The 27,144-nt window shown below is 34.5% G+C and overlaps 1 protein-coding gene across 1 annotated transcript in view; it reads left to right on the top strand.

Moving 5' to 3' along the window:
- The first annotated feature begins 5,005 nt into the window (after nucleotides 1-5,005).
- LOC109046118 (PDZ and LIM domain protein 4) overlaps nucleotides 5,006-27,144 on the top strand; it is a 33,009-nt gene continuing 10,870 nt past the window's right edge. Inside the window, exons 1-3 of the mRNA XM_042711275.1 lie at nucleotides 5,006-5,165; nucleotides 11,281-11,432; nucleotides 20,476-20,557. Of these exons, the coding sequence (XP_042567209.1) occupies nucleotides 5,073-5,165; nucleotides 11,281-11,432; nucleotides 20,476-20,557 (327 nt within the window). The 5' untranslated portion in view covers nucleotides 5,006-5,072. The remainder of the gene's footprint in view (nucleotides 5,166-11,280; nucleotides 11,433-20,475; nucleotides 20,558-27,144) is intronic.

Here is a 27,144-nt window from a genome sequence, read left to right as displayed (position 1 = left end):
TAGAACTTTGCAGCTGTTAAAAGCAACATGTTTTGTAATCATGTGTATGTGTATTTATATAATTATGTATAAATATACTCCTGACATGTATGGATATATGTACTCTTGTTTGTATACTATGTTTTGATATTATAATGTAATATAATCCAAAAATAATAATAATAAATTGTTATGTTTCATCAGCCCCCTTATATCCTGGGGAGAAAATGAGCAAAGTTTTAAAGTAGCAAACCACAAAAGTATTAAACAAAAGAAACCTTTTTTAATTTTGATTATATGGCTCATACTGGCCTTGAATATTAGTGTAAGTTTCACATTGCCAGATTTCAGCATTAAGTCAGGTTTGCAACTTATCCTTGCCAAAAAATAAAAAATTTAAAAATGTAAAAAATTTAGAAAAATGCCCACTTGGACAGGAAAAATCTCTGAGAACCACTTGTTTAGGTGTGCGTTAAGTGTAGAGTTGCCTGTGCAATATTGCATTGGATGGTCAGTGCAGGACTGAGGATGTTCATGTGGTACAGTACTACATTAGTACAACCTTATAACGAGACATCATGTTTGCATTTCTCTTAGTAGCACAAGGCATTGCTCTAACAAGATGCCTCAAGTTTATCCTGGCCAAAGAAACCATAGAAGAGGCCAATGAACACATCATAAATGCCAGAAAACAAACAAAATGCCTGACTTGGGCCACACAATGGCCTTAGTAAGGAAGATGGATCACTTTATAGTCTGTGTACAAGAGTATACAAATCTAAGGCTTCTTTTCCTCTACATTTATGACCTTCATCTGTTGACTTACTGAGATGTTGCAATAGCTACACAAAACAAATCTCAAGAGGGTGATTGAGATGGAGTTTATGTGTCCTGCTTATTATGAGGCAGCTTGGAAAATGAGTAAACATAAAACAGACATGAAACATTCATTTGAGTTAATTTTTTTATTAGTGTGATACTGTATAGTTATATACCAAAATTTCCATATAATCAAGATAAAACGATTAATGTGCTGCATTCAGTTGCGTCCAAATCAGTCAGACCATGTAATGTGGCTGTCATAATGCGGTCTAGTGTGGGATGTATTTGATATTAAAAAGATATTAAAGTGACAGCAGCCTAATATAATTGCAGCAAAACAAGAAAAAATCACTCACTGCTCGACTGAATAACTTTAGTAGCTTTAATAAGAATAAATGTATATTTAATTAATACAGTGAAAACTATGCATTTTTTTTATTTCTACATTTAGTAGACTATTAACTGAATACTGTACTGTTAGATTGACTTACATGAAAACTTAAAGCATTGTTTATTTTATTTGTATATTTTCTGGACTGTTTGTAATTTTATTAACTTTTATTTTATTAATTACTGTTTACTTGTCTTTAATAATTGTTTGGAGACCTTTTTTTACATTACAGTTATGTTAGATAGCCTAGCATTAGTTTCTGCTATGATATCTGGTATCAGAAATATATATATATTTAAAGAAAAAATAAATAAAATAAAACTTGAAAAAAATATTGACTCACAAAAGCATGAAGAAAGTGCACCTGTTATTTTTTTTAATGTGGTGGTGGTGTGTGAAAAATAGCTATTGTTAATTTGAAAGAAAAATAGCTGTTGTTAATTTTGTTGCACCACAGTAGATAAAAACAGAATGATGTAGAAAGTAGTGTATGTATTAACAAGCTTGGCCTTGTGCTGACTCGACTTTGCCCTCGGCTAGAACACTTATAAGCTCTCTATTGTGAAGCTGAATGTCTGCGTAAAGTGACATCCATTTAACACTTGGGAGTGGAATAATAATAGGGATGACATCATTTGTGTGGTAATGATTAATAGTGTTTTTAATCCCTATGATTTCAGCAATGTTTCATTAAGAAGCTAGAAAATTTCTCTGTATTTGTTATGTTCTGAAGTGTATCTAATGCTGACCTTTTTTTAACCGCAGTCATAAATGGTCAATGATAAAAGAAAACGTTATCTCAAAGGTGAGGGTGCAGAATTATACTCTCATTTGTTGCTGAAAACCATAGAAGGATCCTGAGCAGATTCAGCCCTTGTTCTGTCAGGTGTACTGACAAAGGAGGCATGGTTTGTAAGCATTTATGACTGTTCTGGTTAATCTTAAACCTTTGATCCAGTACCCTCTCTTCCCATGCCAGGTTCCTCTCTTTTCCATATGTTTGTATGCATTTGTCTATGATTCATAGGAACTTTACATGTCATCATCTCGCAGGCCATCAGCTCCCATGTGGATGTCAGCATGTGAAGCCGTGCAAATCATTGTGGGGCTATAGGACGCCAATGTCATAACATTTTTCAAAAGCCAATGAAATAAAATAAATAAAATAAGAAAGCTGCAATGGACAGTTCAAGCAGTTCAGTTCAGTATTTCTACACATTTAAAGTTAATGTATTTTAAATGTAATAAATTGCAACATCATCATCATTACAATGTGTAATAATAACTATATAAACATCAATACAATTACATAAGCATATTTTAGTGTATTATAAATACTTGTCAGTATATTTGGCAATAGCTATAGTTCCGTGAAGAACCATAAGAGATCTAAAATATGGTCATGCAGAATAAGCCATTAGTATGTGCTTTATAAACACTAATAAAAAGCCATTATGCTAGTAATATGCATGCTAATAAACAATAAGTTAATAGTGAGAATTGATCCCTAAACTAAAGTGTTATAAAGTTTATTAAGTATTTATTTTAATAGTATGCTAAAGTGCACTTCTGTTTCACAAGGGTTCCCATGCCAGAAAGCACTTTGTACCTACTTTCTTCCATTCTGAAGGCTAGTGTAAGTCAAAACGGAGCAGCTGAAGTCAAGGGCAGCGTGAGTATGAGGTGGAAATGAGGTAGGAAGCACAGAATCAAACGATGAAAAGCCCAGGGCTGTTTTGTTAGAGAGTATTAATCACTTGCTCTGCATATGTGACTTACATCAACTCCTTTTTTTTAACACACAACACTATTAAGTATTAAACAGGACCATCTGTCAAACACAAGGTTATGCTATTCAAGAAAACTCAAAATGCGTTACTTCAACTTCGAAGAATAGATAGTATATTTTTCTTGTATGTAAAGCCTTTCAATAGCCCCTACATTTGATCTTTTTTCTATTCCACCCAGCTCTCCCTACGTGTGTTAAAGCACATATAGTCCTACTGTACTCAGAAGTTGGACATGATTGCACTAGCGTCATCTGCAAATACATCTGCTACTAATATTCCATACAGCATTATGCTAATGACATCTCATACTGTAAAGTAAATTATTAATTCTGACTTTCGGCCAATTGGATAGTTGTTTGGAAAAACGATGTTCTGAAGAGCTGAGATCAAGAAAAATGGATACGAACAGTGTCGACTTTAACTTTATGTTTTGAATGATGTTTGCAAAGTTAAAACTATTGAGAAAGGTGAGGATTATGCATGTGGGGTTTGGCTGCTTTATTGCAGCGTAACCAAACTAATAAGACTTTTTTTTTCTCAAGTTAGGTTGGTCATCTTGTTTAAATATGCCGTGATTCATGATATGAACACTGCTGACCATTTTGTTAGTCTTATTTACAATTATTGTCTGGAATACAGTGAACAAGTCAAAGTGTAAATGATGCCACACAAAATAGGGGAAAAAAAAAAACAATGGCACACATAATGCTTTTTTCCTTCTATAGAGCTTAGAGAAGCCATCTTTAGAATTTTTTCTTTGAACTTCCGTTTTTTGTGGTATCTCTATAACTGTTTGAGAGTAATTAGCTGAATTTTTACCCATGCTAATAACTTTGAAAAAGCTTTGACTACTTTGACTTCTGCAATGACCATAGGGCTGCGCGATAAAACCAAATCAATATTAAAATCGAACACACACACACACACACACACACACACACAAAACTGTGTATGATGTTTGCAAAACAACCAGTAGAGATGACACATTTTCTGAGAGGGTTGAAATTATTAAAGAGTTTACATACTTTGGGGTGACTTTGGATTCTGCATTAATTTTTAAAAGTCACGTGAAAAAGTTGTCTAATATTGTAAAGTTTAATTTAAAGAATTGTAAGTACATTAGGCCATTTTTGACAGTCGGTGCTGCTAGGTTGTATTTAAACTTAGTGATCTTTTCACATACTGAGTGTTGTTTTAGTTGGTCATTTATAAGTGGCACAACTCTAAAGACAATAGAATTATTGTATAAGAAGGCGATAAAAGTGTTAGATAAAAACCCTTGTTATTTCATTACTGTAACATTAAAAAAAATCAGTTTGGTTTTGAAAATAAGAAGTATTAAATATTGGATTAAATATTGGAATAGCTTACCGCAGTCGATAAGACAATGTTCGACTTATACCTTTAAAAACTGGCTTATGAAGAATCAGCTGTGTAAACATTTTACTTAGAAATTTTTAATATGTGTTGGGTAGGCTATTTCTCTTTTATGTAGTGTTGTATGTGTATGTGAGTTTCTGTGTATGTAAATTAGCAATGTTGCTATAATTCGGCTTGTTTACATTTTGTATTAATACAAATGTTCATTAACATACATTGTCCCTATCAAACAAATAAACAATACAATATAAAGTTGGTTTACTTACTGAAGAGTTAAAGAAAGTTATCGTGAGCATTGCATTGTAATGCTCGATGCGGATGTTAAAACAAATGTCATTCATAAATCAATTATTTATTTATTTTTTCATGTGAAGATCTTTTTTTTTTAATAAAATAAATCTTAAGAACCTTTTGTGGAATAGAAATGTGCTTTATTTTTAAGGGCGCCACTTAAAAGCAGTTGAGAAGTCTTAAAGTTTTTTTTTTTTTTTTAATTCTTTCTCATTGTAAAAATGTTTCTGATTGTGTTGATGTTAATTTGCATATGGTTCTGAATGAGTTGTGTGTGGTGTTGTGCTGGGTGGGTTGTGTGAGGTTCCTCCCCCTGCAGCGCTGTGAGTAGCTCCTCCTCACTCGTCAGCGCTAGTTTTATTTAAAGAGTGAATGAGGAGAGCGCAGTTTTTCTGCTGTGGATACTGTTTGAATCAAATATGTCTCACACTGTGACTCTCACCGGTCCCTCGCCGTGGGGTTTTCGTCTGGTGGGCGGACGGGACTTCAGCACACCGCTCATCATTTCAAAAGTACGTCTTTTCTTATTTTTCTCTTTAATGATGAACTCTTTCACAGTGAGGCGCGGGCCTCTTCACAACCGGCGCGCTACTGCAACAATGTAACATGCAATTTTGGGTTTACGTCTCTAAAGTCAGATGAACTACTTAGCAACTCTTTTATTATTTTGCGTTGTTTGTTTGGTAACAGTAAGTATAGAGGGACCGTCTTCGTATTTGCCACCCACTCTGTAACGACAATATTTTAATTTGACTTGTTGCTCTTTTATGCTCATTAAACTGCATGGAGTTCTTGGGTAGGTTCCATTGAAATATCAACGTCATCTCTAAAATCTCTTCAGAGAAATAACAGGAGAAACATGAGACAGTTGCGGACTTACAGTTTAAGCATTTTGCAGTAAAATTAATAATTTTGTCTAGGAAGAAATGTTTGAGTTCATATTAAAACCTCGGACAGTTTGTGCTCAGTCAAGATATTTAGGAGAAAAATGTAAAAATCAGGAGACTTAAAGGGAAAATTCATCCAAAAATGAAAATCATTATTTACTCACCATAAAGCTGGGCTTCTTTCTTCTGCTGAGCACTTAAGATATTTTGAAGAATGTTTTGTAACCAAACAGTTGACTTCTCCAGTATTTTTTATGTTATACTCAGTGGCTACCATTTAACCACATTCTTCAAAATACCTTCTTTTGTGTTCAACAGAAGGTTTGGAACGGCATGAGGGTGAGTAAATGATGACAGAATTGAGATTTTGGGGTAAATTGTCACTTCAGGGAGAGGTCTATATGAGAAACATTCAAGATATTTCGGAGACCTCCTTTGTGATTTTCACATTTCTTTGGGCACTGACTTCGATGCTTCTCAAATAAATGAAAAGCTGAATCATGCTCGACATACCCTATCATTTACTGCACATTTGTGGTCAGTAAATGCCTATGCCAGAAGAAATCTTATTCAGCTGCCTTCCACTTAAATTGCCTTAGAAAAGCGGCAGCTGGTTTTCACCAATTAATATTTAGAGCCAGCCAGCCAGGGCTTTATCTGTGATATGAAATGGTTGTGGATGTTTAGTCTACTCCACCCGTCCAGTGGATGAATAAATGGAGTGGATGCAGGTGCAGTTTTCTAGTTGTTTTTTACTTGGAGCTGCTAATCCAAATCCAGATCCTATACAAATAAAATAACCCCTATCCAGAGTAAGAACCCTGCGTTGATCAGTTTTGATGTTGTGCAGGCCAAAGAAACATCTGCAACTTGTAAAGATAGCAGCTCGATCGCACTGAAAGCCGGTGAAAGGCTCCTCAGTATGAAACTGGTAAAGTGAAGGCTCAGCTTTGGATATTTAGCATTCACATCCTGAAGGTTTTCATCTGGCACTGTGGGTAGATTTCCCAGTACATGCTGAAATTAACAGGTCAGCCACAGGTTTTGTTAAGTGTCTGTTAGGGTTTGCAGATGTTAAGTTGTCTGTTGCCAAAATAGCCTTTTTTTTTTCCAGAATCAAAAATGAAAACCTTCCAAATGGAAAAGATTAAACACAACCCAAGATGCAGTTTTAGTAAAACAAACGTGGACAGCTGATTCAGATAATGTGGCAGATGCATTAGTAATATAAAGATATTGTTTTTTAATTCTGCAGTTACTATAGCCATGTTGTAAAATGCCTTTGCTTCTGAGCTAATGGGTTGAACATTTGGTGTTTTCCTGGTGAATGTGAGAGTGGTGAGGTAAAAGCCAAATGCAATACATAACAAACGGTCAGCCCTTGTCCGTGTCATACAGAAGGCGATGCTTTCACTACTCTTTCCCAAGTCTTCACTTCAAAATAACTGAAAAGATCTGAATCTTTCATTCCTACGATAAATTAAGTTGTCCGAACTGTTTAAGCATGCACCGTCTTATAAACATATTTACTCTGTTAATCTTCAGTGTCTGGCTGGCTCCATTGGGGATTTCACAGAACTAATTTATTGCATCCAGGGCCTTCCTCTTGTTATTGCTCTGTAAGGGCATGCAGTAATGCTGGCACGCTGCAGCTCATTGTCCACAGCCGTTCAGCTCTGCATTCGTAACACAGCCACATTCCAGGCAGCCATGTGACATCATTCAAAGTGAGATTAAGTAGCAAATAGGAGATTTTCAAACACAGGACTCATCAAAGTTCACAATTGTTCAGCGTCATGGGTGTTTTGCCAAGCAATTAAAGTTGAATGTCTGTTCAAATGCTCTATACAACTGAAAAAATAAAAATGGGTTGCTGCTCTATTCTGACAGGGTCATGGACGGTAGGGAAAAAACAATGCTAAAATGCCAAGGATGGCCTACTTAAACAGTGCCTGCCCAAAAAAATCCTACAGTATTTCAATGCGAATTCATCTGTCGCTAGGTAGAAGCTAGGCAGATGCCAGCACTGACAGTTTGTGTGACGTGCACCCATCCTTGAAAAACAATACAAAACAACCAACTTTCAACAAAATATGTTCCAGTTTACAATAAACACGGGTTCAGTTGCAACAAAGATAAACATGGTTTGTGCTGACCACAATCAGAAGCATGACTCACTGTTGCAGGCTTATAACATTGTGGTACATTGAAAACAACTCTTTATATACAATTTTTAGTGAGTTTTCAGTAAATCAAGTATACATTTTCAGCACCCTAGTATACGTTTTTTTTTTTCATAGAATTCTCATTAATAGTCAAAAAAATAATAATAATGAAGTAGGGATACGTGATGTTGGATTTTTGTCGATGTCTGATTTGCTTATATTTTTTAACTCATTTTGACTGACAGCAGATATATTTCCTTTTGTTTGAAAACAACACAGAGTCTCTACTGTATTGAGACTATGAACAAATTATTTTTTAAATTTGGTTTTGTGCAAAAACTTCCTTTTCAGAACTAAATTATTAAAGTTATTTTTATAATGACAATACATTGAAAGACTCATCAGTTTATGACACTAATTACTGCTTTTTTTATTCAGAAACACAAGTTAAATAACATCTTAATGTTTTTTGTGTATTTTATATTTTATTTTATTACAAGTAGGCCTGCAGCACACCCTAAAAAAACATAACACTTTACCGGACAGGCATTGGGAGCTTCTGTTTGCTAAATATTTTGGGGTTGTGTTACATACGTGCTTGGCTTATTATAGGCTGTTTGCTGATATATTATCATGTAGTGAATGACTTTGAGGTAGGCTAAAATCCCCACTCATAACAACAGCCCTCGTGTGTTAAGTCAGTGTCCTGCAGTTTTAGGAACAATTTCAGGCAATTTCCTGACTTGACGTCTTTATCTGGGCTTTTATGTGACATTTAGAGGTCTCTGAATACTTCAACTTCATTGTATCTACACAGTATATAGTTATAGTGGATCTTAGTAACTGTATCTCAGTATCAAAGAATTTATATTGAGATTTGTTATTTTTTACACGAGCTGGGCAATATGGGCAAACATATAATCATAATTTTAAAAAAAATTCATATCGTACAATGTCAGTATTTATTACGATATTCATTTAGCATTAATAGGGAAGGAAATTTTTTACACGTTTGTTAGACCTTGAGAATGAATAAAGATAATTTGTTTGTTCACAATTAAACTCCACAGAGCTTCCTTTTAATTTAGGGCCGCCATGAAATCTGTTTTATTTTCCACTAAATTCAGTTTTCTATTTTATTTTATTCCTGGATTCTGTGTTTTATGATTCAATGCAAATGTATCAGAAAAACTCTAAATTAAAACTCTAATTAAACAAATGAATAAAAAACTTGGTATGTAATCTAATATAACAATGTAATCTATCTTTTAAAAAATAGATTAATGAAAAAAATTTTTTTTTATTTAATTTACTACAAAACACTGCATTTTTATTTTATTTTATTTTTTTATCTTCAGTACTGAAGATGCATGATATTCCTTAAAATTATTTCTGCTTTTAGATGAATCCATATTGAGTAAAAATGTCCAGAGCTTATCATCGTTATTGACATAATTTTATCGATATCGCAGCTCAATATAATATAATTTTATCGCAGAGCACTAATTTATTCTATGCCAGTTTTCAAAAGCAATTGTCCTTTTACTGTACATCAGAATGTTTTTGTTACCTGATTTCCTCATCCATCCATTTTTTAAACCACTTGTCATTGTGGTCGGTGATTTCTACTTGTAATTCTCTTTATAGCAGTTTTATTGTGAAACTTCTTTTAACAAAGTAGAGTATAGTTTTATAAAATCGACCCATAACATTCCTTACTAACATAAAAAGGCTATCTAATGGGGAAAAAATGTCTGTTTGCATTTCATTGCTAATATTAAGTGTATTTTGATCCAGAGCCATCCATGAATTGAACAGATAACTAATTTTAGTTTGTGACATCTCAAAAGCCAGCGAGTACTGGCAGGATGTGTGATAAGGGCGAGTTAGATGATATAATTACTGAAAATTGTTGTCATGTGTAGAGAAAATGAGCAACTGAAGTCTAACACATAAATGCGTTTTGAAGGAATTCAGCAATTGTTTACTGTAATTGTTTAAAGTACTTTTAAAAAAGATTGTTGTTCTTGCTTCTCATGAAAACAGCTTGTCATTAAAACCATGTCTAGAAATATGTATCCATAAAATCAAAAGAAGAGGCAAAGAAACTTTGTTTTTACATGCCTTTTTTGAATTATGGCATTTGGCATTATGATGTTCCTTTCATGACTTCATTATTTCCTTCCCCATTGTCAGAAAAACAATGGCTCATTGGAAAAACTTACCTATACTTACAATTCACTGCAGTTTCCAGCTGAAATACCACTAGTGGCAGTAAAACACCACCAACTTTTAATCGTTTCCACGCAAATTATGGTGAAAGAGGCAAAAAATTGATTAATAAAGACTTTTTTTTCACATGGTTCCTTGCACAGTACTCTGATAACCTCAGAACACTATTAGTGTACAATATAGTGCATGGGGTTCCCAAACATTTTATGTTGTAAAATGTATATTCAAAATATTTACTTGATATATCCCTTGAGATTTTAGGTTAATATTTTAATAATTTAAGGACTTGCTGAGTTCTCAGATAACAGTTAATGGTCACATGACAAGCAAACAGAAAAAAAAAATTAATCTTTTTTTATTTTGTTTTAATTTTATTTAATATTTAATATAATATAATTGGAGTTGTAGTAGTAGTAGTAGTAGTAGTAGTAGTGTTTTAATACAAATCATAAAAAAGGAAGACACAAATTATTGTTAATTTTTACTGCATGATAAAAATTCAATATTTGATAATAATTATAACAATAATTTTATTTCACACTAAAATACTGTTTATGTCTAAAGTTCTTCACTTTCAAGCACTCAATCTTATAACATTTCAAATCCTTGAGCTTTTATTTGACACAATACTGGTAAACTTCTGTCCAAAAATATTGAATGTAAATAACGAGAACATGGTGCTTGCAACACCAAGGTCATTGGTTTCATTCCCAGGTAATGCATAATACACTTACACATAATACAAAGTACTTACAGTAAATGTACTGATTGTTGTCCTAAATGTAATTAATGCTTTTTTAATAGTAAAAAAAAGTGTTTTGACAAGATGTTTTTAATTGCTGTATTAAATTGTAGTGATGAAAATCAGTTTTCTTTTTGCATGGCAATAATGTTTTGATCTATTTATTTGTTTATTGATGTTAGCGTAATAAGTCTTTTGCCACATGAAAGTAATGAGCATTTAGTGGGAAAGTTTGGATCTTTATGCAAATATATATTTTTGTGTGTGGCGGGGGGGGGGTCATCTTGGTGGAGATTTACACCAAGCATAATGAATTGAATTTTGACAGGCAAGGCTTTGCAACTCATAGAGTCACAAAAGCAAACTAATCATAGCTACAATAACTATGGAGCTGCATCATAAGCGTGGATGCGTCACATTGAATAGTCATTACATTCAACATTAGTCAAGTTTGTGACTGATCATATATCATTGGTCTAGTTGTCGGCTTTGTCTCACTGATGGTTTCCAGTCAGTCAGTAATAGTACCTTGCAGGCGCTGCAGTGTTTGTCTTGGGTGTGGTGCTTCCTTAACCTTTCTGTTCTGTTTGGCTTTTGTTAGATAACACCTGCGAGTAAAGCAGCGCTGGGCTGCTTGTGCCCTGGAGACACCATCCTAGCCATCAATGGAGAAAGCACAGAGACCATGACACACATGGAGGCTCAGAACCGCATTAAAGCCTGCACAGATCAGCTTGTGTTGGCCATCAGCAGGTATATCTGCCTTACTCTACATAAAACCACAACAAGATGCTCTAACAGAAACTTCCACTAGAGCCGCAAATTTTTAAAAGGGTGCCTTATTAAACCCTGAATGGTGCATATTAGTAACTTAAAATTTCATATTAGTCCCTAAAGTGTGTATATTAGTACCTACATCTTAGTACCTTTTGAAAGGGTACCACAACAGTGAAAGCTTTTGTACCTTTTTTTCTGAGAGTTTGAAAAATGCTTGTGAACTTCTATAAGTGTTTATTATGTAATACAGGACAGTCAGTAATACCTAAAGGTGGAATTTCTGCACAGATAGCGATATTATTGTGAACTCTTTGTTGGAGCGAGCCGTCTAGGCCAGACATAACAACACTGGCTCAACTAATCATGTGAGTTTGGTGCAAGGCTGGTCCAAGGCTCTACCTGACCAATGGAATGATTTATAATATGTCACAATTTTTCAATCTCTCAGTTTTAATACACTGTACACAGAGAATAAGAAATCCCATTAACAATCCCCATTAACAAACTTCTGTTGTTTTTTTTTTTTTTTTTTTTTTTTTTTTTTAGTTTTCTATTCAATATAATTAATTAAAATGTAATATGATGATGAAGGGAGTCATGCATACATGCTGATATTGCTTTTTAGCAATGTTAGAAAATAACTTTTCCATTAAAGGGCAATATTTTCCCACTTGGGTAAGTCTTTTTTTTTTTTTTTTTTTTTTTGCCTTGGTAAGGTACATTTTTTTAAAATACCTTGTTAAATGCATCTGTGTTGTATTTTATGTCAAATACTTAAAGTTAGCCAGTTAATTCAATTAGTCAGAATACTGTAGACTGTTACCGATAGTATTTTATCAACATCAAAAGTCATCTTTAAATGGTGGAACAGATGCTACATTTAACATGGCATGTTTATTCATATAGACTACTTAATGCTGCTCAGAGGTGGCATGCATGTAGTTACAGAACAGTTGCATAATGTAAAGCTTATAAATAATACAATTTAAAATATATATAATATATATATATATATATATATATATATATATATATATATATATATATATATATATATATATATATATATATATATATATTTTTATAGGGTAGGGCTGTAATTTCATGACAAAATTGTCATTGTTGATTGTTGATATTTATATTGTAAAAATTATTATTAATATTGATTAATAGAATACACAGACAAAAAATCAATTTAAAAAAATCTATATGTAATTACAATGCAATCTTTGATAAACCATATCATGTTCTCAGGCATTGTTAGAATTAACATTAAAAAAAGTTACTGGCCAACTGGTTGGGTAACACTGTTTCATATACTTGCTGATGCCAGTTTTTACTCGCATTTGGTGCTTGGCGAATGTTAATTTCAGGCCCTGATCATCATTAATTAAAGCATGTGACATGCGTGGAAGATCGTAATCAGAGGAGTACACCTGAAAAAGGCAAAACAACGAGCATGTTTACATATGCATAAATACACTGATAACTCACAAAAATCAAGCTAATTGAAATAACCAGTTGTCCCAGTTTACATGCAAACCAATAACCCGGCATGCAAGTAAACCGTGTTTATAGTGTGCATTAAATATGCTAAGTACGGAAGCTCGAACATGTGTGTAAGGTGCTAAATCAGACCTCACTGGTCCTTGAAACAGTGAGACAGAAACAAACTGTGTGTTGATAGTACTGTTCCATTTCTACGCAACCATAGGAAACTTCATTCTCCCAAAAAGTTTAAGTTGTCAGTATGCCAGGCTAAGCCATTGAAATGACAATATGATAAAAGATAATCCTTTTCACACAAACAGAATTTTCATGTGTGTGAGTGTGAGATTCACCCGGAGGCATCATATGCTACATCTTGCCATATTTGGTGTGTGTTCTCTGAGCAAGCTGCTCTTGTTATTTGAAAAAAGCCCTGACTCATCTTTTGACATCAAGTGGTACATTCACATAGGAGTAGTAAATTTATTTAAGGACACTCTGGGTTGTTTATACTCAGTCTTCGACTGGGAACTTTAGAGACTCTCTTAGTTTTCCTCCACAGCTGATCGCATTTCAAAACCTTCAGCATCAGTAAATCTACACGAGTAGAGTAGCAACAAAATTCTACATTTTGTCAACATCTGATCTCTGCTGTCTTTAGGTGTTTTTATGGCCTGCATAGATGGCCCTGTGAAGGTCATGTGACAGCATTGTAAATGCAAAAACATGGCCCCCCGTATCTATTGGTATGTGACCTTTAGCATATAACAATGAGTCATTTGTATTAGTCTGTGCTCTTGAAATGAGTTTTGCACTGATTACAGACTGTTTTCCGTGTGTTTGGATGGAAATGCAGTTACTTGGACCACGCCACCCAGAATCATATTTAATCATATTCTTCTTGAGACTTTGTATTAAACATATATATTAAAATCAAAAACAATAAAGAGACATTTTATGCAAATTTGTGGAAACGGTTTGTTCACACTATTATGTTTAGATGGAAAAAAATAAAGCAAATCATATGTTGTTAGTTGCAGTTTCATTTGAGAGATGCATAGATGATAAATTGGAAACAATGCATGACACATTATAAAAAAGACAGTTCAGGTATAGCCAAAAAATGTGCTGCCTCTTTAAACTTTTATAACCCATGTAAAAAAAATGTATAAAACAAAAGCGGGTTCTTCCAGTTAAATTGAATGTGCATGTCAGTTTAGATTCAATAACAAAATTTAAGATTCAAGAGAAATCAATACTGGATTATTCTCAGTAAACTGTTTAATTTGTGCCAAAGGGAAGTTTTTATATTTACTTTCAAGAAATCATATTTTCCCACCAGGGTTACAACTGTCATATATCACCATATGTATGTGCCCCCCATGACATTCAGTTTGCAAGTCAACAAATATTAGTTTTTCAGTGGTTGGTTGTTTAACTACTACCACTAATGCTAAAATGTGGTAATAGCCTTGTCAAGTATCAACAGTTTTTATAATAATTAACCCCTATGTTATTTTAGCCCTGTCACAGCAAGACTGGAATTAATGAGCTTATACAATAAATTGAATAAATAACTGAGTACACTGTGGTAGTATTACAATTAATGTTGGGGTAACACATTACAAGTAACATGAGCTACGTAATCAGATTACATTTTGTCAGGTTAGTAGTAAAGTAACATTACTTTTAAATTTACCAGTAACTTTTTCAAATAATAAATGGGGAGTAAGTGCAGAAACAGAGACACTTCCTTCAGGATTGGGCTTATTGGGGGAAGTCGTGGCCTAATGGTTAGAGAGTTTGACTCCTAACCCTAAGGTTGTGGGTTCAAGTCTCGGGCCAGCAATACCACGACTGAGGTGCCCTTGAGCAAGGCACCGAGACACCAACTACTCCCCGAGCGCCTTAGCATAAATGGCTGCCCACTGCTCCGGGTGTGTGTTCACGGTGTGTGTGTGTGTTCACTGCTGTGTGTGTGTGTGTGCACTTTGGATGGGTTAAATGCAGAGCACAAATTCTGAGTATGGGTCACCATACTTGGCTGTATGTCACGTCACTAACTCACTTAATTTAAATTTTGATGTGAAAGGGCCTTTAGAGTTGCCAGAAATATAACTTTGGGGTTTTTTGTTATAATAATAAATAAGCAAGCCCAGCCCAGGTGACAAAAAGTAACTCAAAAGTAACGTATTGCATTACTTTCTATAAAAAGTAACTAAGTAACTCAATTAGTTACTTTTTATGCAATATTGTAATGCATTACTTTTAAAAGTAACTTTCCCCAACACTGATTACAATGGTAAGTTTTTATGTGCTTTGTAATAAATCACAAAATATTATTCAAAATGTACAAAACATGGTTGAGCATTATGGGGATGAACATCTGCATAAAATAGCTGATAACATGCTTAACTAGGCAGTTTCCTTGCTTTTTATATGGTGATGAAATGGGGACATGTAAATAATATTGATGAATTTGTTGTCCAGACATGTCAGTGTTTTTGGAATGAGGCTGGAAATAACACACAAATGCTGATGGTGTAAAGTAAGAGCCAACACATTACAGCCAAAATGACCAGGAAAGCCTGGGATTCTGAACAGCATCCAGTATTTACATAAACATAATACTGATTTAAGCAATTCCAGAAACCATTGTCTTTCTTGCTTAAGTACTAATAGAAGGAGTTGAAAACCCCAATGAAATCAAAACATGACCTTAACAACGCCCACTGAGGCTTTGTTTTGACTTAGCTGAATGTATGACCTCATCCATTACTCTTTTGTTTTCAAGGGTCACAGTTTGATTGCTCTCTCAGTGATGCAGGTTAGTAAAGGTCATGGCACACCAAGCCTCATCTGGGCCAAAAAGTTATGCTTGAACACTCTGCAAAGACTATAGCTGATGGCCAACTCATGTGTTCTGCGTCAGTATGGGAGGACTCCATGCATGACATAATTCTCCAGACCTGCAGATGGCAGTAGTCTGTATTCAGCATTCAAAAATGGAAACTGAAGCTAGAACTGCAGATATACCATTCTGAATATGAATCATGTTGATTAGTTGGTCTAATTACAAAACATAACAAAATTACTAAAATTAAATAAAGGAACTGCAGAAAATATATCATTTAAATACAATATAAGAATAAAACCTTATTCATAATATTAACTGTAATAGTGTATCAGTAGCCGGGTTTCCATCCAAAGTTGGGTATTGAACTTATGCGCAAAATTGGAATATCGCATTTGCGAACAACGAGTCAAAGAGAACAAAATCGTCACTTCCTGATAAACAGAGTGTGTCATGGCCTTAAAGGGATAGTTGACCAAAAAATGAAAGGTCTGCCATCATTTATGACTTTCTTTCTTCTGCTGAACATAAAAAGAAGATATATTGAAGAAGGTTGGTAACCAAACAGTTGACGGTATCCATTGACTTCCACAGTATTTTTTTGTATACTGTGGAAGTCAATGGCTGACTGTTTGACTACCAACATACTTCAAAACCAGCTTGTTATTGTTACAATGTCAGTAGCAGTGTTGGGGAAAGTTACTTTTAAAAGTAATGCTTTACAATGTTGTGTTACTCCATAAAAGTTGACTTATTACATTACTTTTGCATTACTTTTTGTCACATGAGCTGGGCTGGCTTATTTATTTTTAATAAAAAAATTAATAAAAAAAACACCAAAAGTAAAATTTTTGGCAACTGCAAAGGCCCTTTCACACCAAAAGGGAAATTAATGAGCCTCAGACTGAAGGAAGTGCTTCTGAACCTCACTCACAATTTTTTCGGAACATGGGGACAGGAGAAGTTTCAGTGAATAAATGGGAAAACGAAATAACTTGCATAATTATTTGAAAAAAGTAACTTGCATATTTTCATGTAACTTTAACAGTAATGCATTACTTTAGTTGTTACTTGGAAAAAGTAATCCGATTATGTTACTTGTAATGCGTTAACCGCAAAACAGATCAGTAGTATATGTAAATAAAAACTACAGATCATACTTGCGCATTTTTGTCTCCCCGTTCATGAACAGTTGGATTGAGCCCAGTGCATTATGGGTGTTAAAGCTTTTCTACCTTTTAGGCAAATAGGAACAGCTCTTTTTCTCAATTTTCTCTAGTCATGATATTTTTTCTACTGTATTGACAGCCAATTATTTAACAGTCCAGTCTTGCCGGTGGTCATTTACCCCTTTGACGCCCCTCATTCTTGTATTTCTGACTGTTACATTCAGTGGTGCCCTGTCTGGTTACTGGATGTACAGGATATGTTCCCGCTTGACCTCTGAGTCAGCACTCGACAAAAAAGGTCTACTGTAACATGTCATACAAAGCACCCTGGTGTATCCTTGAGCCACTGTGAAGGCAGAGAACAGCTATTTGCAGTCTATAAAAATCTCACAATTCTCCTTCCTCTTTAAGGAAAGTTGCAGTCTGGAAAAGGCGGAGAGTGCGGATGACAAAGATTTGTTTCCACAAGTCATGAAGCTGTCGGAAAGAGCCTGCTGGGCCAGCGACTTAAAGCTCAGTGAGTCATAAGAGCTGGGTCATGGAAGTGCAGGGGAGCGGAGAAAATAAAAAAGAGGAATTAAGGCAAAGCGAAACAGGGCAGGACTTAGTGCTTAGTGGACAATGACGCAGGAATGAAGAATTGTGTGTGGATTTGAAAGCTTAGAGGAGGAAATAAAGAGAGGGAAGAGCTACGTTTGCCATTCCTTGACAGTTGAAAGGGGAATTTCAAAGGAACGGTGGAGACGGGTGATGTCATCGAATTGAAGCACTCGTCAAATACCTTACCTTAGTGTTTGAAATGAAAATATAGTTTAGAAATTCTAACTGGTTTTGCCGTTGGTTAAACAAACAGGAATTCCCGACCAAAGACGCACTGATGGTTGAGCCAAAAGTTGACATGTTAGGACATTCTGCGTTAAGGAGACTTGTATTGTGATGTTTTTTTTTTTTCCCCCAAGGAACACAAATATTTTATTAATAAGATACTAGAGCAGGAATGGACACTGTCCTGCAGATTTTATCTCCATTCCTAATTATACAGGGCCAGTCCCATGAAGCCGGTATAGGTTTTAGATCAGTTGGGTTTTAGAGTGAAAGTAAAGTCTGTTGTGTGTGCATGAAAAGATACACAAAATAACACAATTGCATGAGAGGACTCTTTGAAAAAGCCCAGAAAAACACACAACTGAGTATTTTGACATAAATAAACCAAAAACAGGGATGAAACATCCCTACAAAACAGATAAAGCACTGGAATTTATGTCTTCGCGTCGCTAGGCGATGTCCCGGTAAAATCGATTCTGACGCAGATTACAGCCAGTGGACTGATGTATATGTATATGAATATGTGTTAGAATAACACTTTACGTAAAATACATTCAGGTCAAGTCAAGTCACCTTTATTGGTATAGCGCTTTATACAACAATTGTTTCTGTCAAAGCAGCTTTACAAAGTCAAAGTTTGACAATGATGAAAGAAGACAATAACAGAGTAATTTTTCAGCTGAAGTCAGTTCATTGTTGATTCAGTGATGTCATCATCTAGTTCAGCTATCTTCCAATAGTGTTTTTGCAATCAGTCAAGCGTCCACAACTAAGCAAGCCAAAGGGGACAGTGGCAAGGAACCAAAACTCCATTGGTGACAGAAATGGAGAAAAGTCGGGGGGCCAGTTTTCTTCAGGCCAGATGAAACCAGCATGGCGTGGTTTAATTCCAGGCTGCAACACAGGTCAGATTGTGCAGAGGACTCGTCTGGTTCCCGTGGTTTTGTGCTGATGGTCATCGAGGTGATGAGGTCTTAACAGGAGATCCGTCTCTGGGCCGCATCTAGTTGACGTGGTCTCCGCTGACATTCAGGGCTGTAGAGGTCGTCTCTAGGTGCTGATCCACCATCTGGACTGGATATGGACTTGATCTGAATGAATGAATGAATGAATGAATGAATGAAACAGACTAATATTAGGATAGATGGCATTCTTCTTACGATGTATTCTTACATACAAATACTCATGAGATCACATTGAGAAAAATCCCATTTGTCCCCATGAGGAGGTCAGTCTCCATTTATTTGTCTCATTGTCGTGCTGATAGAAGACAGATTTTGAACAGCCTCCCAGTGCATAATTATGTGCCACAAAATTGTTGCTTGATTATAATGGAGAATGAGTGGAAACAAAATGATACATTGTGTGCATCATTTCTGCCCACTGCATCTGCCTCTCTCATTTTCCTCTCATTCCTCAACAAACAGTACTTCATGTTGTTGATGTACTAAGAGTATGACTGTTTTTTTGCCATGTCTCACGTGACTTTTGTAGAAATTGCTAAATTTCCCAAAAAATTATGAAGAAATTATAATTTTCAATTTCAACAAATTTGGCAAGACATTACATTTAAATGTGGAAATGTTATGTATAAAAACTAAACTAATATATGTGTGTGTGTATATATATATATATATATATATATATATATATATATATATTATATATATTCTGTTTTTATTTGGAATTTGGGCACAGGCCCAAAGGTAATCATCACAACCAAATGATCTGCATCAGCGTAAAATAATTAAAAAAAAAAGGCTAACACCTCTGACTGCATTTAAGTTCAATTCCATTTTAAGTTGTACATTACTTGGCAACCCAAAATATTTGGTTCTCCTTTTGCTGCATCTCATTTTGGAGGCTGAGCTGTAGTTGTTGGCTGCATACGTCATCGAGATGGTCTCATTTAAGAAAAGTAACCGTTAGTTTGCGAAGTAAGACAAAAAATAACAGTATTTTACACCTCACGAGGAGTAACAGTCAATTTTAATATGGTTACCTTTCTTAAATGATGTATACAGCCTACAAATGCGACCTCCGGAGGACGCATCCTCTGCAGCTTTTGTCTTGATTTTTTCCTGCTCTGTTTACACCACGGGAAAATAATATAAAGCTGTCATATAGAGTGGTGTTACGGTCATACCACCAAGCCCTACATACAACAATAAAAAAAAACTACAGTACAACAATTTAAAAGCATCGTTATTCAAGTGGGTATCATATGGAAAACATCCTTTAATCAGTAACATCCAGATGACCCTAAGTTCCTTTGACATTCATTTCCAAGTCATTGCCTCACCCTGCCACATCCAAGCCAACTCGGAAGGGGGTGCATTCATGCTCCAGTGATGAAGTTTCCATTATGGGAGGGAGGGAGGGACCCACAGAGGTTTCTTTGTTGCTCAGATCTGCATATGGCTGTATGCATGTAGGTGTAAGTGGAAAGGGGGCAGAGGAAAACCGTCGTCTTTGTTCGTCCATTTGGTCAAAAGATGCTCAGTATCTCTTTTATTTGACCATTTAACTTGACCATTATGCTGTTTGAGATTTTCATGACAAGCAAGCACATTGATCATTCAGTCAGTCAATAATTTATCAGTTGTAGATAAACAGGCATACTGTTTTCACTCATGTATGCAGCTCTATGGCTTCACTCACTTCACTGCTTTTGATTTTTTAGATCTGGAAAGGTTTGGTCTCCAACTGGAATAGAAGAAAACAAGACAAGTCCATTCAGCGGCACACTGGAGTCTGAGTCACAGGTATAAAGACTGTTGGCATAAATATAATGTACTGTATAATGGGATGCTTTTAAACCCTCACAGCTTAAATTATGTTTTAATTCAAGGCATTTAGCAGATGCTTCTCTGGAGCAGTATAATTCTGTTGGCTTCACATCTGAGCATGTTGTGATCAACAGATGTTTTTTTGACGAGCAGCAGCTGCCTTGACCATTCACAGGAATATAAACAACTATACAATGCTGAAATGAGTCTTCAAATCTTAAAATAAATAAATAAATAACATTACAAAAGCCACGTTCGAAATTTCAGGACCATTTGAAGTCAAATCCATTTATGATTTGCCTTCTGATCTTCTGTTTTGTATGGAAGCTTGTTTCTGACACAGGAAAAAAAAAAAAAAAATCCAAATTCTGACATTTTCCTCACAATACTGAGTTTGTTACAATTTTAATTCTGGTGCGCTCTTTTTTTTTTTTTTTTTTTTTTTTTTTTCAAATAGTCTCAGAATTGTGATTTATAAACTCATGATTTGTGATAAAGTCAGAACTGTGAGATAAAAAGTTGCAAATATATTTGTAATTTTAAAATTAGTGGTGGAAACAAAAAACAGAATTGCACGAGTTTATATCTTGCAATTCTGAGGTAATATTCACATTTTTCCTCTGAATTCTGATTTGTGAGGGAAAAACGTCTGAATTATTAGATAAAAAGTCGTAATTACGTTGATCATTTTTATGCTATGATGGAAAGTTGCTTCTATAGTATTGATAAAGAAAGTCACAATAGTTTCTTTATGGAAACTAACTAATAATGTGACACATGGTACCTTTATGTATGATATAAGTCAATGAAGTGAACACGTTTTTGTTTTAGTTTGACAAGCAAAATGTGAGTGATAGTTTGATAGTGTGATAGTGATAGACTTGTGCCTGTCCATAACTTTATCCCGGAGATCTTTTGACAGTTTCTTGCCGTCCATAGTTGATTGTTTGCTTCAGTTGCACTACCAAAGACTGAAATGCTCCAGGAAAGCTCTTTTCATTCTGATCTAATCAAAATGAGCACAGCTGAACACAGATGAAAGTTAAATGGCTTTGTGTGCCATTGAGAAGGTGATTAGCTACACTAGTTTACAAGTCATTTTTAGGAGAGGGGTGATCCTTTTTCCAACTCAGTGATTCTGTTTTTTTTTTTTTTTTTTTTTTTTTTTTTTGACATTGTGTTATATCTTTTACTTGGATGTTATAAATTGCACCAGGCTGCAAAGCAACAAAATGTCTTTATTTTAAAGGGGGTGGTGACTTTTCTATACCCACTGTATCACAGTGTAGTCTAAAGGTGCTAAATGGGGATGTGCTGTTTGGTTAATATTCTGGAAAGCAAAGATGACTTTCGCTGGAATTTAAAGAGATAGTTGCCCCAAAAATGAAAATTTTTCCATAATATGGAAGTCAGTGGCTACTAGCAACTGATTGCTTACAAACATTCTTAAAACGATCTTCTTTTGTGTTCAGCAGAAGAAAGAAACTCATACAGGTTTGGAACAACACCACTTTCATTTTTGGGTCAACTATCGTACAATATTGCTTTTAAATTCATCCATCCTAAAATGCATTCTCAACATGATGCTAGAGCTTTCTTTCTATTCAGTCATGTCATGAAAAATAGCAAATGTCACATATTTTGTAGCAAATGAGACAGATGGTCTGAAATGGTTTTTGGCCCTGACATTGGAATCGGTTGGGCATTGCACAAATCTTCAGTAAAATCACATTCACATTTGGTGGCTGTATGTCATAACGTCTATAAAGTGTGTTTCAGTGATTTCCAGAGCAGATGTGTACCTCATGCTGACATGTAAGTCATTGTGGCTTCTGCCATGGCCACTGGAAAGTATGAATGTTGAAAGTCTGTAAGAACAGTGATAGAACAAGTCACGTCATTTCCAATGGAAGTAGACGCAGCCAAGCATGTGGTAGAGCCAAAGAATTTTTCAGAGGCTGTATTTTAACCCAGACTGTGTAGGTCAGAGCATAATTGAGGTATTGTTTCATTGCTCGGAATTCTTGTTACTTCAGATTTGTCATACGAGATGGAATTTCTTTTATGAATGGAACAAAATTGCCCATTGCCTGTGATCTGCCAGACTTATTCCTCTTATATAGCCCTAATTTTTGTTTTTTTAATAAATACATTATTAATTCTTGGTGTTCTCCGTTTTTATTTGTACTTTTCCAGTTACGTGAGTAATCCTAATCAAACCATTATTGATTATACTTAGAATCAGTTTGGAATAATTTAGATTTTTGAAATGAAGTCTCTTCTGCTCATCAAGCATGCATTTATTTGATCAAAAATACAGTAAAAACTAAAATATATCATTACAGTTTGATGATCCTTCAGTAATTTTTTTTCTAATACTGTATGTTGATTTGGTGCTCAATTATTATCAGTTATCATTGTAGCGCAATTATTAATAATGGTTCTCATTAGTATCTATGATGGAAACAATTTTTGCTTTTTCAGGATTTGTTCAGAATGTAAATTTCAAATGAACAGTATCAAAACAGAAATCTTTTTGTAACATTTTAAACATTTACTGACACTTTTGATTAATTTAATGCATCCCTTGCTGAATAAAAGTATTGATTTATTTCTTCTTCTTTTTTTTTAAACCTACTTACCCTAAATCTTTAAAAGGTAAAAATGTATCACAGTTTCCACAAAAGTATTAAGCAGCAACAACTGTTTTCAACATTGAAAATAATAGGAAATGTGATATGCATATCAGCATACTAGAATGATTTCTGAAGAATCTTGTGAAAATTCAGCTTTGCACCACAGGAATAAATAATAGTCACTTTAAAAAAAAAGAAAACGGTATCTATTTTTTTAATGTATTTTATCTCCAGTATCTTGCAATGTTTGGTGCATTTTGTGTACTGTAACCTATTTTGCTTAAGTCTTAAATTGCATAATTTTTGAATGTATATTTAGTAGTTTGCTCTGTGTTATTTGATGGTGAGCTGGTGATGTTATGTTATGGGGCTGATGCTGGGAGTGTGTTTTTTTTTTTTTCTTTCAACAGCAGCCATATGGTTTCCATCAGGTCCTCCCTTCAACTTTTATATCTCCCTTGCAGTGTTCAGGTCGATATCAACCTCCATAAATCAGGGGTCGTTTCCCCACGGCAAACCTTAATTAATAAAAGTAGGTTTGGAGTCAGTTTAGATTTATTCCGTTCATTGCTAGCAGTCCGCTGCAGTAGCAGGGCGCTTTGGATGGTTCTGAATGTTTTGGCTCTCTGGGCCATCACCAGAACCAAAGGGCATGCTGGGATAGCAGTGTAAAAAAGGTCAGTGAAACCTGATGATGCTCAGGATTTATGAGCAGACACAAACACTCCTCATAAATATTTTCCTGGTCTTTCTGTGTTTCTGGTGGGCCCTCACTGATGATTAAGTTCACTTTAGGAAAGTCATTGCTGTCTGTTTGAATCTTACAAAACATGTCCAGGTTGTATTTTGTTCAAAAAGAAAAACAAGAAATTAAATTTAGCATTTTTTTGTTGCATCGCCCTGATGAGGACACTGTACCTCATCTTTTGAGTCCATTATTCTCTGGAAGTTCTCATTAATGCAGTAATTACATTAATAAATAAAAAGCAGTACAACAAAAATACTGATTGATGTTTAGTAACACTTTACAATAAGATTTCATTTGTTAACAGTTAACTACACCCTATTTCCTAATACATTATAAAGAGCAAAAGTTGTAAGTTTATTTTTATTAACAGAAATAAGCAAGATGAATGAATATTGTAACAAATGTAATTTTTTAACTGTAATGCTCTAATGCATTAACTAATGTTAACTAATGGGATTTTACTGTAAAGTGTTACAAAATACTTTATAATAATAATGTATCTTTTTTTTTTGCGTAACAGTAATTTAAATTGCACTAAAGTAAAAGTAAACAGCAATAATAAAAATAAAAATAAACAAAATCTAAATTCTTATATCTTTAATAATACATAGATTTTTAATTTTTTTTCATTTGTAATGTTTTTCATGGGCCGATAGTACAGGTTAGGTTGGTTAGATCTGAAGAGCCACATTGTTTTTAAACTAGGTATCTGAAAAAGTTGTCATGTAATATTTCTTCTGAAGTCATGATAAATGTGGCCTGCGGCTGCTATTTCAATGATCCTCTTCATTCACTTTGCTGCAGAATAGGTTAAATAAATCAATTTAATGAGACAAAAGCCTTATCCAGATTTATTAAATAACAAAAATGTAAGCTTATATAGTGAAAATTTATGGTTAAAAAGGTACAGAGGTACAATTGAATGGTTTTCAATGTTAGACTACAAAACTGGCACTTTTATAAGCTATACACCAGATGTGTAGACTAGTAAATCTGCCATCTTTATTGCAGTTACACCCTTTTGTGGCAGACATGTGAAGTAAAGAAGCATGCATCAACACAGGTTTTCAACGGCTATGTTTTAGCAACAAGAAGATTTCTGTCAATGTTTTCTCTATAGAAATGCCTCTGGAAGTTGCATCCCCAACAGGGCTGTAAACATTATCTACTGCAGGACTATAGCTGTAGATGATATATGCTCAGCATTCAAATATATGACTAGGGCTTACCGTAGCAGTTGCAGCTTGCTTCAGAAACCCTCCACCTTCCCCAGCTCCACCTGTATAGATCTGCTATGAGGTGATTTGTGTATGCTATATGGCGGTTATTTCATGTATGTTATATTTGCAGCAGCAATATTTCTTACATGCGCACTAGCAGCCTGTTTGGTGGTCTAGTTCAATTTATGTTCCCAAAAGTTTTTAGATGTTTCCTTCCCAGTAAAAGAACAATCTTTATTGGCCTACATTGTAATTGTTTTCAGGTATTAAAATTTTTTAGATACTTTGGATGACCTTAATGTTTCTGTTCAGTGTTAATCAGCTAGTGGCGGAATCATTGCTCAAATACTGTAAAACAAACAATGTTTGTAATTATAAAATAACAAATGTTTATATGATGATGAATGATCTGCTGTTCAGGTCTAACCAATCTTGACCATTTCAAGACCAGAGTCTGTAAATTTGTGGCATCTGGTATCAATTGAACTGCTTTGTGAAGTTTGATTTTAGTGAAGTTTTGCATCCGTATTGCCTCCATGCTTTTCCAAGATTTTTAAAGGTTCCTGGTATTTTAAAGGTATGTTTCTGTATGCTCTGAATATTTATTTGAAGGTATGAAACTTAAGCAAAGATCAGAACTGTCAAATGCAAAAATAATTTTCATTCAGTGTCTATTGTGAAAGCATCAGAACCTTTAAATGTTGCTGCTGTACACAGTGTTTCTCCTCTTGATAACAAGAAATCGTAATATTTTCTTTTGAGTAAGTTTTCTGACACCAGTTTTTTACGGTCTTGTGAGACAAAAGAGCTTGATGACAACATATTCGTAATTCAGTTATTTCTCCTCAATACAAAAAAAAATAAAAAATAGCAAGTAAAATTTCCACTTTGTGGACGTTAAAGAAACTAACTAACATTTATTGAGATGACCTGCAAGAGCTTCTGCACCTTTCTGATGCCAGCTTGATGAAATTTTGAATTACCATTAGCAAGTTTATTTTATCCCTGATCATTTCCGCCTGATCTTTACATTCAAGCTTCATGTGGATTGTTTTGTAAACGTGCCATGCATTTTTGCACAGAAGCTGGATGGCAATGTTGGAATTTTATGTACTCTATCTTATTTTATATTCTGTGAGGGTATTTATAAAGATACAGAGGCAAAGAATTCTGTTTTAAACATTATAAGTGGCACTCAAGGGATTGAATAACATGATAAAATGCACATGAACCTACTAAATCATTCATATTGCTGCATAGAAATAGTCTCACACATTGTTTAAAATGAGCGACTGAGAACAGCTGGCTTCTGTCCACTCAAAATGAGAAATGCAATCTTCATACTGACTTGTTGCCCTTGGAACATTTTGTACCATAATACAGAGGGATGTGATATCTTTCACATTCAAAAAAAAAAAAAACCTCCCCCAAAAAATAAAAAAATGTGGTTTGCAGACTAAACTTTCTGCCCCCTGCTGTGTGTGGAGCTGAAAGATGGAGTATTGCATAGATGCCACAGTTTGACTCTTGTGATTGTTTATTTATGAGAGAGAGAGAGAGAGAGAGAGAGAGCCACATGATCCTTCAGAAATCATTCTAATATGCTTTTTAAATGAAGACTTTTTTGACGTTTACCTGGTATCAGTTATTATAAAACATTGCTGCTATCAGTTTTACCGTTTCTTTTTTTGCGAACAGTATTAATGTATGACATATATTGCCCAATATCAAGGTGATATGTATTTCTCACATGTGTACATTCTCTTGGTGATGAGATGAAGATATACATATAAGTTTAACAAATAGCATATATAAAATCCCCCTAGTAAAATTTGTATATGTACATATGCTATGAATATTTATGATTTTTTTTCTATGGTATTATATGTAGCAACCATATATGTCAACAACATATATTTAATTTGTATATGCAATTTTATTAAAACCACATGTATACAA

The sequence above is a fragment of the Cyprinus carpio genome, chromosome A21 (genome assembly GCF_018340385.1).
Source record: "Cyprinus carpio isolate SPL01 chromosome A21, ASM1834038v1, whole genome shotgun sequence".
NCBI lineage: Eukaryota > Metazoa > Chordata > Actinopteri > Cypriniformes > Cyprinidae > Cyprinus > Cyprinus carpio.
This window is presented reverse-complemented; position numbering and strand designations above follow the sequence as displayed.